Source organism: Electrona antarctica, assembly GCF_951216825.1.
Source record: "Electrona antarctica genome assembly, chromosome: 2".
NCBI classification, from domain to species: Eukaryota; Metazoa; Chordata; class Actinopteri; order Myctophiformes; family Myctophidae; genus Electrona; species Electrona antarctica.
The window spans coordinates 3,974,924-3,989,144 of NC_136807.1; the positions used below are offsets into that span (position 1 = coordinate 3,974,924).

At 47.3% G+C, this 14,221-nt stretch overlaps 1 protein-coding gene across 1 annotated transcript in view; it reads left to right on the top strand.

Annotated features, from left to right (window-relative positions):
• Positions 1-14,221, top strand: part of prex1 (phosphatidylinositol-3,4,5-trisphosphate-dependent Rac exchange factor 1) — a 178,841-nt gene that overhangs the window by 155,380 nt on the left and 9,240 nt on the right. Inside the window, exons 32-35 of the mRNA XM_079492023.1 lie at positions 4,174-4,391; positions 5,256-5,358; positions 9,672-9,815; positions 12,825-12,939. Of these exons, the coding sequence (XP_079348149.1) occupies positions 4,174-4,391; positions 5,256-5,358; positions 9,672-9,815; positions 12,825-12,939 (580 nt within the window). The remainder of the gene's footprint in view (positions 1-4,173; positions 4,392-5,255; positions 5,359-9,671; positions 9,816-12,824; positions 12,940-14,221) is intronic.

Here is a 14,221-nt window from a genome sequence, read left to right on the forward strand (position 1 = left end):
AACCGTACAGCTGAACTAGCTTGCACATCAATTATAGACTCAGCATTCTAACAGGCCCCACTTTCAGGGAAGTACAGTGGGACACTTAACACTCTGCCTGTCGTTCCAGGCCGGATGTTTGGGCCTGCCACCCAACAGACCTTGCAGCATAGTGCACGGTGAACAAGCAGTTTGGTTCAACTGAAGGTTTCTCCTTGATTCATGATGTGACTGATGAAGGTGGTGGTTTTCGCCTGATCCTCGATCTCAGACCTACCAGTTGCCTCTGGTCATGTATGCTGGGCACAGTGGAGGTGCTCCAGGCGGTGCCAGATTGAGAATGGTCTGCAAGCATGGCCTTGCTTAAACTCTTAATGGGGGGCTGACGGACAGCTTCCACTGACCTGTCTCGTCTTGGACGAGTACAGTGCTGCCAGCCAGTTCCTCTGGTTGTTGGGCACACCGAAGCGACGTAGACAGTTGCTTCTCTAGGGCTGCTTTCATTGCACCCTTTTACATGTTCTGTCTATAATTTCTGGGCCTCGAACCCCAGAATTCTGCCTACCACCGTGGATACAGTTGGGTTACTGGTTCAGTTATGTACAGGCATGTAAGCGTGCTTCGCTCTACTGCCTACCATCTCCAGCCAGTGTCTGTGATGTACTGGGCCAGTGTGCAGTGGACTTGGCCCTTGGGATGTTTAGACTTTGTTCGTAACATGATATGTCAACAGTCTATCTTCCGACCCACTAAGGGGTCGCTCGATCCAGTCAGTCTCTGCAGGAGGTCTTGCCTCATCTTGCTGGTTTCATAGCAATGCTCTTGTTGGGTATACAGTCCAGGCGGCGGACATGCTTCCCATTTAAGCCTCTTGGATCCGATGATGTTTCGTATCACTGGGCATATGTACGGCAGAGCAGGATCTTTGGCCTTGAGCGCTTGGCGCGTGGCCAACTGTAGTTCTCCCTTCCGGCGCTGACCGTTAGGGCAGGACACTCTGGCCCACCCCTGGCCAGGCGACTTCTTGTAAGTCTTCTCTACACTGCAACTTTTGGTGTCGTGTATCCTTCACAGGATAGGCAGAGGCAGTCGCACAGTAGTATGGTGCCACCATACCGGTCAGGAAGTATGAGTTTCCATGTTTCCGCCTCAATTTGTTTTTCATATTGGGCGGGCTATACGTGACTTGAGGTTCGTTTTTGGTTACCACTGCAGCCGAATCCTCTACTGCAGCTTCTCGATGAAGTGCTTTGGCCTCCCCACAGACAGAATCCCCTGTCAGTTTAGGGAGAGGGTGCATTTTCACCCGGGTCACCTTCGGCTGCGTAAACTGACCACTGACAATCATGCCTATTGTCCGAACCCTACTTGATTCTTGTGCATCCTGCACCAGGGCGTTGCACGCCAACACAAGTAAACTGTGGTTTAGTTGAGACAAAGCACCACCACGTTGCTCTGTGTTTTCAATACCTGCCTGTGATATTGGCAGCCTTAACCTCTCCACCAGGAGAGTAATTGTGATTGAGAACTGTTGTGCCCAGTACTGGCCCTGAGAGCCTATTATGTTAGACCTACCACATGCACTTGGTGGTCAGAACGGCTCTTCATTGGCTATGATGGCTCTAATAAAGGTTGCGCTCTCTCTGGACAGCGCCTGTCACACTTTATTGTGGGTATGCCATCAGCCACGCTGACGGGGCGAGCAATCGCCCCCTACCATCTGGTACGAGGTACCACTCTACCAGGTTTGGATGGACTTTGTCCCCAGCCCTTGGATCGGGCCGTTCTCAAATGGCTATCTGCTAGTACCATTTGCCCTCACTGCGACCCTACGGAAGTGAGTAGGTTGTCTTCAGGCCCTGCCCGGTGCCTGAGACTGGGATGCCGATGGGTCTGGGTTTACCATTCGCCAATCCCTCTTATGTCTTCAAGGACTTTCTGCCTTTCACGTTGGCTAGCCTATCATTTTTAGTTTGCTCCACAGCCAGGCATGGAGCGTTCTAGTACCTGCCTATTGTGCCCTGTCCGGGCTCTGTGGCACGGCATAGCTGTGATGGCTGTTTTTGTCTGTGACAAAGGGCACAGGAAGGGCTGTGCCTTGATTCAACAGAGACTAACGCAACACTTAGAGATTCTTTGATTGTTGCGTTGAGGTAGATTTCTTCAGTAGGCCTCAAGGCCTCCCCAGAGGCATTTTGACATGCCAGACCAGGGGGTGGACATCTGTGCTGCAGTGCAGCCAAATGGGCTCCATCTGTTTTGGGCTTTTGCCAAGAGTCAGCCAACCTGACTCTCCCTCACCCTGTGGTGACGGCTGTTTGGCTGTCCATTAGATCTGCAAACCGACCTCGGTAAGCGCAGATTCCTCGTGACCATGTTGGTATGAGTCATCCAGGTGATGAAATCACCGCCCTCTGGCGGTCAGTAGGTATGAAATAGAACGCAAGTTATGTATATAACTATGGTTCTATGAATACCGGATGACCGCCAGAGTTCATTGTCACTCGGAATCCCGACGAAAAGATTTCATGAGGATGAACCCTGTGAACTGGGCACCTATATCGGTGGCTCACGCCCACAGGGGGTCACGAGTGACAGTGTTGGTATTAATATTCGACCTCTGCGCGTGCGCGCGATGTATATCCAGGTGATGAAATCACCGCCCTCTGGCGGTCATCCGGTATTCATAGAACCATAGTTATATACATAACTTGCGTTTTATACTGTCAGAGTTAATCACCACTTAGGCTTTTACTGCGTACGAAACAAGGAACCGTGCAGGAAACACTTCAACATGTGCAGAGGAGCATGTCGTTGCCATTGGGCAGAGGAGCATGCCGTTGCCATTGGGCAGAGGAGCATGCCGTTGCCATTGGGCAGAGGAGCATGTCGTTGCCATTGTGCAGAGGAGCATGTCGTTGCCATTGTGCAGAGGAGCATGTCGTTGCCATTGGGCAGAGGAGCATGTCGTTACCATTGGGCAGAGGAGCATGTCGTTGCCATTGTGCAGAGGAGCATGTCGTTGCCATTGGGCAGAGGAGCATGTCGTTGCCATTGGGCAGAGGAGCATGTCGTTGCCATTGGGCAGAGGAGCATGTCGTTGCCATTGGGCAGAGGAGCATGTCGTTGCCATTGGGCAGAGGAGCATGTCGTTGCCGTTGGGGGCGGCGGTGGCTCAGGGGTAGAGTTTCCGGATGGTAACCGCAAGGTTGCCAGTTCGAACCCGGGCTCCCCCAGAGTTAGTGTCGAAGTGTCCTTGTGCAAGACACTGACTGAACCCCTAATTGCTCCTGATGTGCTGGTTGGTACCTTGCATGGTTTCCGCCGCCATCGGTGTGTGAATGTGTGTGTGAATGGGTGAATGTAATGCACAATCTATGTAAAGCACCTTGGATAAAGGCGCTACTGTATATAAATGCACCATTTACCATTTATTGGGTATAATCTTGTATCTCCATACTTCAATCTTTATGTTTTTTTTCGTAAATGAATGCCCTACTAAGGCCTACTTAAAATAGCAGATCTACAAGCTCACAATGCATTGCAATGCGTTATGCAGTACAGTAACATACGATACAACTTTATTGTCAGTTTACACTGAAATTTGCTTTGCGTCCATGACGTCACCGTTCAAGAAACAGACAAGACATAGACGTACATTACAAAATGGTACTGTACAAAGTTTCCGCCCGACTGCGACGATACGGTGGTAGTTAGAGTTAGATGTACAGGGTTTATCATGAGATTACACTCCAGTGATGAGGAGTAGACTGATAGACAGGCTAACAATCGGATGCAGGCGAGATGAGAAATGAGGAGCCTGATTTACAGTCTGTCATTTGACTGTTGCATGATGATAATGACATGGGATACTGTAGATATATGTGTGTGTGTATGTAAGATGGAGCTTAAATTGTTAATCAGACAATTGATTTATGCTCAATTTAAAAATTTAATTTCATGTTGATTTGTGGACACACTTAAAACACACTTGATTCAATTAATCCAAAAATAATAATCTCTAAGAAAATAATTGATAGTAGCAGGTTTAGCCGTACACGAGCCACACCCCATCCCTCTTTCAAACCCTTCTTCCTTTCCGTTTTCTCCTCCGTCCCTCATCCCCTGTCCATCTCTCCGTCTCTCTCTCCATGTCACCCACCCCATCCCCCCCCCGCACACACACACACACAGACACGTCTCTCCAGTTGCGGCGGGATGTGATCTTCTGCCAGGCGGCGACGGGCGCCCTGTGCACGCTGGCCGAGCAGCTGCTGACGGCGCTGCGCGGGCGCTTCAACAACGCCGGCGAGTACCAGGAGGACGGCAAGGAGACCAGCCGCAAGTGGCTGGAGCAGATCTCCGTCATCGGCGTCCTGCTGCACTTCCAGACCACGCTGTCGCTGCACGTGGTGAGAGACACACATCTGGACACACATCTGGCTACAGCCTGATTAATAATTCGTCCCACGACGGTGTTGCAGAGCGAAAATATTTTCGGTCTGTGACGGATTTATGGAGCATAAATTAGGCATGACACTTTCTAAGAAGCCCGTGTCTGTATAATGCTGCATTCACATGGAATCTATCAGACAGGCAAGTAGGCGGTAGACGGCAAACGGCAAAACCTGCTGGACGGCACGGAACAGTAAAAAGATTAAATATTTGAACATTGATGCCATCTGCCGTTAGTACCGTTACCGTCGCCGGTTCTGGCTGCCGGCCTGTTCTGTTTACCGTCCTGCTCCCGTCCACTAAAATGACTTCCGGTTTGCTGTCTACCGCTTGCCTGATCCCATGTGAATGCAGCATAATGCATTAGAAAGAAACCTGCTTATAACACTTGTTACTTGTTAACCTGACCAGAATATGGATGGTTCATATGGTTAAAAGAAGATACGCTTACAGTCAATGATCATTTAACTAAAATGTTCGCTTCTGGGGGTCCCTGGAACAAAATATGTTGAGATGGAGGCCAAACGCATATCATTTTGACATCTTGACATGGAAAGGTTTGAGAACCACTGACAGAGACAGTTTAGTATATGTTTTTCAGACAACTGTTAGATTTAGAAGACATTTTTGGAATCGGACTCGGGTCTTAATGGGTTAAATTAACACCTCCTCTCCTCTCCTCTCCTCTCCTCTCCTCTCCTCTCCTCTCCTCTCCTCTCCCTCTCCCTCTCCCTCTCCCTCTCCCTCTCCCTCTCCCTCTCCCTCTCCTCTCCTCTCCTCTCCTCTCCTCTCCCCTCCCCTCCCCTCTCCTCTCCTCTCAGAAGGAAGAAAGGACCATGCTGGAGGACACTAAAGCAGCTCTGTTGGATCTGGATAAAATCTCAGTGTTCTTCAGACCACTAGTGAATGAATATCTAGTCGCAAGTAAGTTCCTAAAGTAACTCATTAACATTGTTAGAGTCCCTTCAAACTTGTTTTGTTTTTTTTGTAAACGAAAAGCCCTGCTTTGTCATACAAGAATTCCACAAAGAATAGCATCTAAATAGCATCTTCAAGCTCACAATGAGTGGTTAACTCTGTTTTATAAACATTTAACCAATGAAAACTATTCAAAAAGAGAAACTAAATTGGAACGTATGTTCTGTTTTTCTATCATATCCTGGAATGTAATGGTATTTGACAAGCAAGGTTTCTGCCCGACACTGATAATATACAGTAGTACAGTCTGTAGCCACCACATTGAAAATATGTGCTGTAAGCCAATGCTGGCAATTCAGCATTAACCCATTTTGGGCGGGAACCCCTTTTGGCTATTGAAAAATAGCAGATCTACAAGCGAGTGGCGCGCTACGAGCTTGTAGGTCTGCTATTTTTGAAAAATCGAAGAACCACTGACATAGAAACATAGCTTTTTCAGAAAACTGTCAGGATGTAGAAGACATTTATAGAATCTGATCTCAGGTCAGAATGGGTTAAATAACAGTTTGATTATGTGACGCATGCTACTGTAGGTGTTGAAGTTCTATCGGTCGTTTTATAAATTGGATTTTCCATGTTTTCAAATGGACACAATAAGCAACGTTAATATACAGGCTCCATAAATCATCCTGTACGACTCGTTGCCCTTGGCTTCCTACTGTACCTAGTTTACATGACAAAGGGTACGAGGGCCTCGTCACCTGGCTATTTCCGTCTTTGACCTTGGCTAAAACAGGGCCGAACCAGCTGATATAACCCATTTTGACCTGAGATCAGATTCTAAAAATGTCTTCTACATCCTGACAGTTTTCTGAAAAAGCTATGTTTCTATGTCAGTCGTTCTTCGATTTTTCAAAAATAGCAGACCTACAAGCTCGTAGCGCGCCACTCGGTGGCGCCCTATGAGCTTGTAGATCTGCTATTTTTTTTTTTTCAATAGCTAAAGCATAACTTAATGCTAACACCAAAAGGGGTTCCCGCCGAGAATGGGATAAAGGACCACGGAATCCTCAATCCTTATTATTTCTTTCAGCAACTTCCAAATAGCCAGCAGCATTGATTTGTTCTTTAAAGCAAATTCACAAGATGCACTTCCTCCTTTGCAAGGCCACAAAGCTGTGGAGAAGGGTTTGCTCTTTGCCAGCTTAGTGAATGTCAGTCAACAGAAGTGGGTATTGAGTCTATTGACACTAGCAGCAGAGCACACACCACCACACATGTACAGTAGTCACATAAACACTAGCAGGCAAATATAGACACACATACTCATACTAGTACAATACAATACTGTGCACTCCCTCAGGCAAGCAAGAACAAGAATAATATCCACCACCACTTGAATTCATAGGTACACATTCACTTTCACTTTTTTTCCTCTTAATTTTTTTTTTACCAGTCATGGCATGTGTGCAACAAATGATCTTTCATTGCGAACGCACTGAGCACTAACTATGAGACCTAGCAGAACATGTCTGTCTGTCTGTCTGTCTGTCTGTCTGTGTCTGTCTGTCTGTCTGTCTGTCTGTCTGTCTGTCTGTCTGTCTGTCTGTCTGTCTGTCTGTCTGTCTGTCTGTCTGTCTGTCTGTCTGTCTGTCTGTCTGTGTGTCACGCTGTAACACCACCCGCCCGCCACCAGAGGGCGCAGCTGTATCACACACAAAACACACACACACAACTTGAATTAACTTAAAAAAAACTTAACTTAAAAAGAAAAAACTTTAAAAAAAACTTAAAACGTAACTTAAAAAAACATAACTTAAAAAAAATCTTAAAAAAAAATACTTAAAAAAAAAAGAAAAGAGAACTTAAAAAAGTACGTAATTTAGTCCAATTGTTGTTATTGCAATTTACGAGCTGCGTTCGCTTCCCGCGTTCGCGCGTCTTACTTGTACTCTAGATCTGACTCAGTGGTGCCCCTGCTAGTAGAATTCTGACTCAGTGGTGCCCCTGCTAGTAGAAGTCTTCAGTGGTGCCCCTGCTAGTAGAAGTCTTCAGTGGTGCCCCTGCTAGTAGAAGTCTTCAGTGGTGCCCCTGCTAGTAGAAGTCTTCAGTGGTGCCCCTGCTAGTAGAAGTCTTCAGTGGTGCCCCTGCTAGTAGAAGTCTTCAGTGGTGCCCCTGCTAGTAGAAGTCTGCTAGTAGAAGTCTGCTAGTAGAAGTCTGCTAGTAGAAGTCTGCTAGTAGAAGTCTGCTAGTAGAAGTCTGCTAGTAGAAGTCTGCTAGTAGAAGTCTTCAGTAGAAGTCTGCTAGTAGAAGTCTGCTAGTAGAAGTCTGCTAGTAGAAGTCTGCTAGTAGAAGTCTGCTAGTAGAAGTCTGCTAGTAGAAGTCTGCTAGTAGAAGTCTGCTAGTAGAAGTCTGCTAGTAGAAGTCTTCAGTAGAAGTCTGCTAGTAGAAGTCTGCTAGTAGAAGTCTGCTAGTAGAAGTCTGCTAGTAGAAGTCTGCTAGTAGAAGTCTGCTAGTAGAAGTCTTCAGTGGCATTCTACTCTGACTGTTTTGTTTCCTCTGACTCTTGTCTGAGGCAATGTCATCATGGTTGACATGTTCGTGTGCGGACATTCCACTTTCTTCTTCATTCAATCATGGTTGACGCCCTCATTAGCCCCAGTTATCTGGGTGATGACGGTCCCTTTGTCAACTCATCTCTGAACTAGTGGGGCAGGCGGGAAGGAAATTAATCTGGGACTTTAACCCATTTTGGGCGGGAACCCCTTTTTGGTGTTAGCATTATGTTATGCTTTAGCTATTGAAAAATAGCAGATCTACAAGCTCATAGTGCGCCACCGAGTGGCGCGCTACGAGCTTGTAGGTCTGCTATTTTTGAAAAATCGAAGAACGACTGACATAGAAACATAGCTTTTTCAGAAAACTGTCAGGATGTAGAAGACATTTTTAGAATCTAATCTCAGGTCAAAATGGATTAAACTGCCACCAGACTCCACCCGACTGGTGTCACGTAATGTCCAACATAGACGGTATACTACAAAATATAATAGGTAATTGAAGTTAAGGAATAAAAAGTTATAATGCAGGTCAAGGTATTGATTGACTGATTGAAAGTTGTATTAACAGTTTGCAGAATGGGTACAGTTCACGGAAAGTACAGGTAAATACAAAATCTGCTAAGAGGATAAAACCAGAAAAAGCACTAAGACTTGTTTACATAAGTTTACATTTTAAATTCATCAAAACATTTAAAGACATACAAATATACACTTCTGTGCAAAATCATAATGACCTATTGAATCATACTCGATAACAAAGGTGTGTGTGTGTGTGTGTGTGTGTGTGTGTGTGTGTGTGTGTGTGTGTGTGTGTGTGTGTGTGTGTGTGTGTGTGTGTGTGTGTGTGTGTGTGACTGTGTGTGACTGTGTGTGACTGTGTGTGTGAGTGTGTGTGTGTGAGAGAGATTCGGAAGCCTGGGCCATGTGCATAAACTGACCATGAGTGGCCTAAGAATAGCTGGCATGACAAAAAGCAAAGTCAAACAACTTGCCAAATACTGTTCTGTTTCGGCTGTTATGGGCAGTTTGTCTGTGTGGAGGAGGAGGTGCCATGTGAACATGAACTGTCAACCCCGTTATATTTGTACGGTTGTAATTTGTGGATTCAAATAAATAAATCGAAATGTGTGTGTGTGTGTCTCGGTGTGTGTGTCAGACACCCCCGTGTGCTACCAGGTGGAGGGCAGCAGACAGGCCCTGCAGGTCACCATGTAACTGTGTGTGTGTGTGTGTGTGTGTGTCTCTCTGTCTCTGTGTGTGTGTGTGTGTGTGTGTGTGTGTGTGTGTGTGTGTGTGTGTGTGTGTGTGTGTGTGTGTGTGTGTGTGTGTGTGTGTGTGTGTGTGTGTGTGTGTGTGTGTGTGTGTGTGTGTGTGTGTGTGTGTGTGTGTGTGTGTGTGTGTGTGTGTAGACACACCCGTGTGCTACCAGGTGGAGGGCAGCAGACAGGCCCTGCATGTAACTCTGTGTGTGTGTGTGTGTGTGTCTGTAGACACTCCCGTGTGCTACCAGGTGGAGGGCAGCAGACAGGCCCTGCAGGTCACCATGTAACTCTGTGTGTGTGTGTGTGTGTGTGTCTGTAGACACACCCGTGTGCTACCAGGTGGAGGGCAGCAGACAGGCCCTGCAGGTCACCATGTAACTCTGTGTGTGTGTGTGTGTGTGTCTGTAGACACACCCGTGTGCTACCAGGTGGAGGGCAGCAGACAGGCCCTGCAGGTCACCATGTAACTCTGTGTGTGTGTGTGTGTGTGTGTCTGTAGACACACCCGTGTGCTACCAGGTGGAGGGCAGCAGACAGGCCCTGCAGGTCACCATGCACATGGACAGCTGTCACTTCAGTGAGCTGCCCAGTCGCCTGCAGAACGGAGGCAGCCTCAAGCTGCACACCGTGCTCTTCAGCAGGGGTGAGTAGTGAGCCTCGCTCGTTGATTCATTGGTTCTTCAGCAGGGGTGAGTGAGCCTCGCTCATTGATTCATTCAGGGGTGAGTGAGCCTCGCTCGTTGATTCATTGGTTCTTCAGCAGGGGTGAGTGAGCCTCGCTCATTGATTCATTCAGGGGTGAGTGAGCCTCGCTCATTGATTCATTCAGGGGTGAGTGAGCCTCGCTCATTGATTCATTCAGGGGTGAGTGAGCCTCGCTCATTGATTCATTCAGGGGTGAGTGAGCCTCGCTCATTGATTCATTCAGGGGTGAGTGAGCCTCGCTCATTGATTCATTCAGGGGTGAGTGAGCCTCGCTCATTGATTCATTCAGGGGTGAGTGAGCCTCGCTCATTGATTCATTCAGGGGTGAGTGAGCCTCGCTCATTGATTCATTCAGGGGTGAGTGAGCCTCGCTCATTGATTCATTCAGGGGTGAGTGAGCCTCGCTCATTGATTCATTCAGGGGTGAGTGAGCCTCGCTCATTGATTCATTCAGGGGTGAGTGAGCCTCGCTCATTGATTCACTGATTGAATACTTTATCAGTCAGGACTGTAAACGGCACGTGGCACAGTTTAAAGCTAAAAGGATAACACAAAAAAGTCCCTGGGACTCGTTTCCATTGTGGTGCTATGTTTTCAATTCATCACATTTTTTAGCAAAAGGCCGATGCACACCTCAGAAGGCTAGTGACAGGTGCGTAGGGCAATAAAGCATACTTAAAAAGGTTATCTTTGAAAAACAAAGAAGGGTCACACTGTCAGAAAACCTGCCAAAAATGTTGCTCTTTATTCAACGTTTCGGTCTATTCGACCTTCATCTGTCCTGATGAAGGTTGAATAGACCGAAACTTTTTCAATTCATCACATAGCATACAAAATGAATACAATAATACATATCATCAACAAACACTATACAGTATGTATGTACAAAAGAGATGACAGATGACCTTTATTGTCCAAAATTACAAAAGTGTACTGGATTCTTTTTTTTTTGGAAAGCCACTATGAGCCGGTTGAAATAGGTTAATTGAGCTCTATTGAAGCCTCTTAACCCATTCTGGGCGGGAACCCCTTTTGGTGTTTTAACTAAGCATTATGTTATACTTTAGCTATTAGAAAATAGCAGATCTACAAGCTCATAGCGCGCCACCGAGTGGCGCGCTACGAGCTTGTAGGTCTGCTATTTTTGAAAATGCGGCACACATCTTTGAATATATATTCTTTCAGAAGACTTTGTTTTTATTTCGACTCATCTTTGACCTGCATCTCCTGGTTGTTTTCCTTTGTGTTCAGCCAGGTATGACTGGATGATAGATAGCATGCATCATTCCTAACTGATGGCAAACCATGAATCTTTCATATTGGACCAGCTGCTGTGGGAACACTAGTTTTATCCATACAGACAGACACTGTAGGTGGACCAGCTGTAGGTGGACCAGCTGCTATGGGAACACTAGTTTAGTCCATACAGGCAGACACTGTAGGTGGACCAGCTGCTGTGGGAACACTAGTTTAGTCCATACAGACAGACACTGTAGGTGGACCAGCTGCTATGGGAACACTAGTTTAGTCCATACAGACAGACACTGTAGGTGGACCAGCTGCTATGGGAACACTAGTTTAGTCCATACAGACAGACACTGTAGGTGGACCAGCTGCTGTGGGAACACTAGTTTAGTCCATACAGACAGACACTGTAGGTGGACCAGCTGCTATGGGAACACTAGTTTAGTCCATACAGACAGACACTGTAGGTGGACCAGCTGCTATGGGAACACTAGTTTAGTCCATACAGACAGACACTGTAGGTGGACCAGCTGCTATGGGAACACTAGTTTAGTCCATACAGACAGACACTGTAGGTGGACCAGCTGCTATGGGAACACTAGTTTTATCCATACAGACAGACACTGTAGGTGGACCAGCTGTAGGTGGACCAGCTGCTATGGGAACACTAGTTTAGTCCATACAGACAGACACTGTAGGTGGACCAGCTGCTATGGGAACACTAGTTTAGTCCATACAGACAGACACTGTAGGTGGACCAGCTGCTATGGGAACACTAGTTTAGTCCATACAGACAGACACTGTAGGTGCTTCAGTGAGTGGTGGTGCAACAAAAATGGATATAAGGAGTTATAGAAAATAGGATAAATAGATATGTAGTGCCACCTACTGGCGCTTTGCATGGACTGCAGTTTGGGAGCAGTATGGAGTGTGCATTTGTGGTGTGTGTTACTATAACTTACTAATGGTTTCCAGTTGAAAATCGATTTTGTTATCTGATAAAGTATAAATGAAGCATCAAGCTTAATTTATAAACCGTTATGCAACAGTGCTGCTTGCTGAAAAGCACTGATATTAGAACTAAGAATGCATTGTAGACAATGATTGTACATTACATTCACTCACACAACAATGGCAGAGGAAACCATGCAAGGCACCAAGATGCTCACCGGGACTCGGGAGCAATTAGGGGTTCAGTGTCTTGCTCAAGGACACTTCGACAGTAGCCTCGGAAACCCAGACGTTTTTATTTCCAGGGAGAAAAAAAAAAGTCTGGGTCCGAGTCCACTTCAATTCGGCATAGAGTAGCGCAAACGTCGATCACTCTCTGCTGATTTCTGATCGTCTGCACCTTTGTTAAATTGACGCACACAGGCACACACACACACACACACACTCCTCTCTCTCTGTCGCTCTAAGTAATTAGTCTCATGTCGCACAGCTGTGTCTAGATTCTCCCGGCGGATCCTGCCGGGAGCTGCCTATGCCATAGAAAGCATAGGTGGAACCCAGGCTACTTCGACAGTAACTCTGTGGGAGGCCGAGATCGAACTGGGAACCTTCCGGTTTCCAAGCGGCTGCTCTATCTCCTGAGCCACTGCCGCCCCTTGTTGTGTTGTTAGCGACAGCGTTAGGTCTTTCCGTGAGGCATTAGCATGTGCCAGACTCTCTTAAACTAAACATGTACATAAATGTCTCTCAGGTCTGGAGCGTGCGGAAGGCGTGACCCAGCAGAACTACATTGACATGGAGGAGTTCCAGCAGCGTACCAACGCTGTCTCACTAGAGAGAGTCAAAGCCTATTACCGTAGACTCAGGTAAAATACACATCACTGCACTGTATCATGTACTGTAGCCCAGGGGTTCTCAACCCGTGGGTCGCGACCCCTCGGAGGGTCGCCAAATTATTGTGGGGGGTCCCCAAATTACATTAAAAAAAATAAAAATGCAACTGAATGGCTGGAAAATGGAAAGGAAGAGTTTACATAGTACACTTTGCATACACCTTCCCTAATGTATATCTGGTTTCAGTATTTATTTATGGTGTATTGTCTCTATTATTAAGGTTATTGTTGCAGTCAATTTATATTGGGGGTCGGGAGGGGACGGGGCGGGGGTCCCGAGACATTGCCAAAACAGTTCAGGGGGTCCCCGGCCAGGTGCTTGCATACATGTATGCAAGCAATATCTTTTTTCTTTTTTTTTTCAATGAAACAAAATAAATGTATCTCATGAGCATAATACTGAACTCATAGCTTCACCCAACTGATGGATGCTCAGATGGCCATGGTGACACTTTTAGTTTAGGGGTCTACTGTCTTGCTCAGGGACACATAGACATGGGTGGGCTCGGAGGAGGTGGACCCCTCTACACATAGACATGGGTGGGCCCGGAGGAGGTGAACCCCTCTACACATAGACATGGGTGGGCTCGGAGGAGGTGAACCCCTCTACACATAGACATGGGTGGGCTCGGAGGAGGTGAACCCCTCTACACATAGACATGGGTGGGCTCGGAGGAGGTGAACCCCTCTACACATAGACATGGGTGGGCTCGGAGGAGGTGAACCCCTCTACACATAGACATGGGTGGGCTCGGAGGAGGTGAACCCCTCTACACATAGACATGGGTGGGCCCGGAGGTGAACCCCTCTACACATAGACATGGGTGGGCCCGGAGGTGAACCCCTCTACACATAGACATGGGTGGGCTCGGAGGAGGTGAACCCCTCTACACATAGACATGGGTGGGCTCGGAGGTGAACCCCTCTACACATAGACATGGGTGGGCCCGGAGGTGAACCCCTCTACACATAGACATGGGTGGGCTCGGAGGTGAACCCCTCTACACATAGACATGGGTGGGCTCGGAGGTGAACCCCTCTACACATAGACATGGGTGGGCTCGGGGAGGTGAACCCCTCTACACATAGACATGGGTGGGCCCGGAAGTGAACCCCTCTACACATAGACATGGGTGGGCCCGGAGGTGAACCCCTCTACACATAGACATGGGTGGGCTCGGAGGAGGTGAACCCCTCTACACATAGACATGGGTGGGCTCGGAGGTGAACCCCTCTACACATAGACATGGGTGGG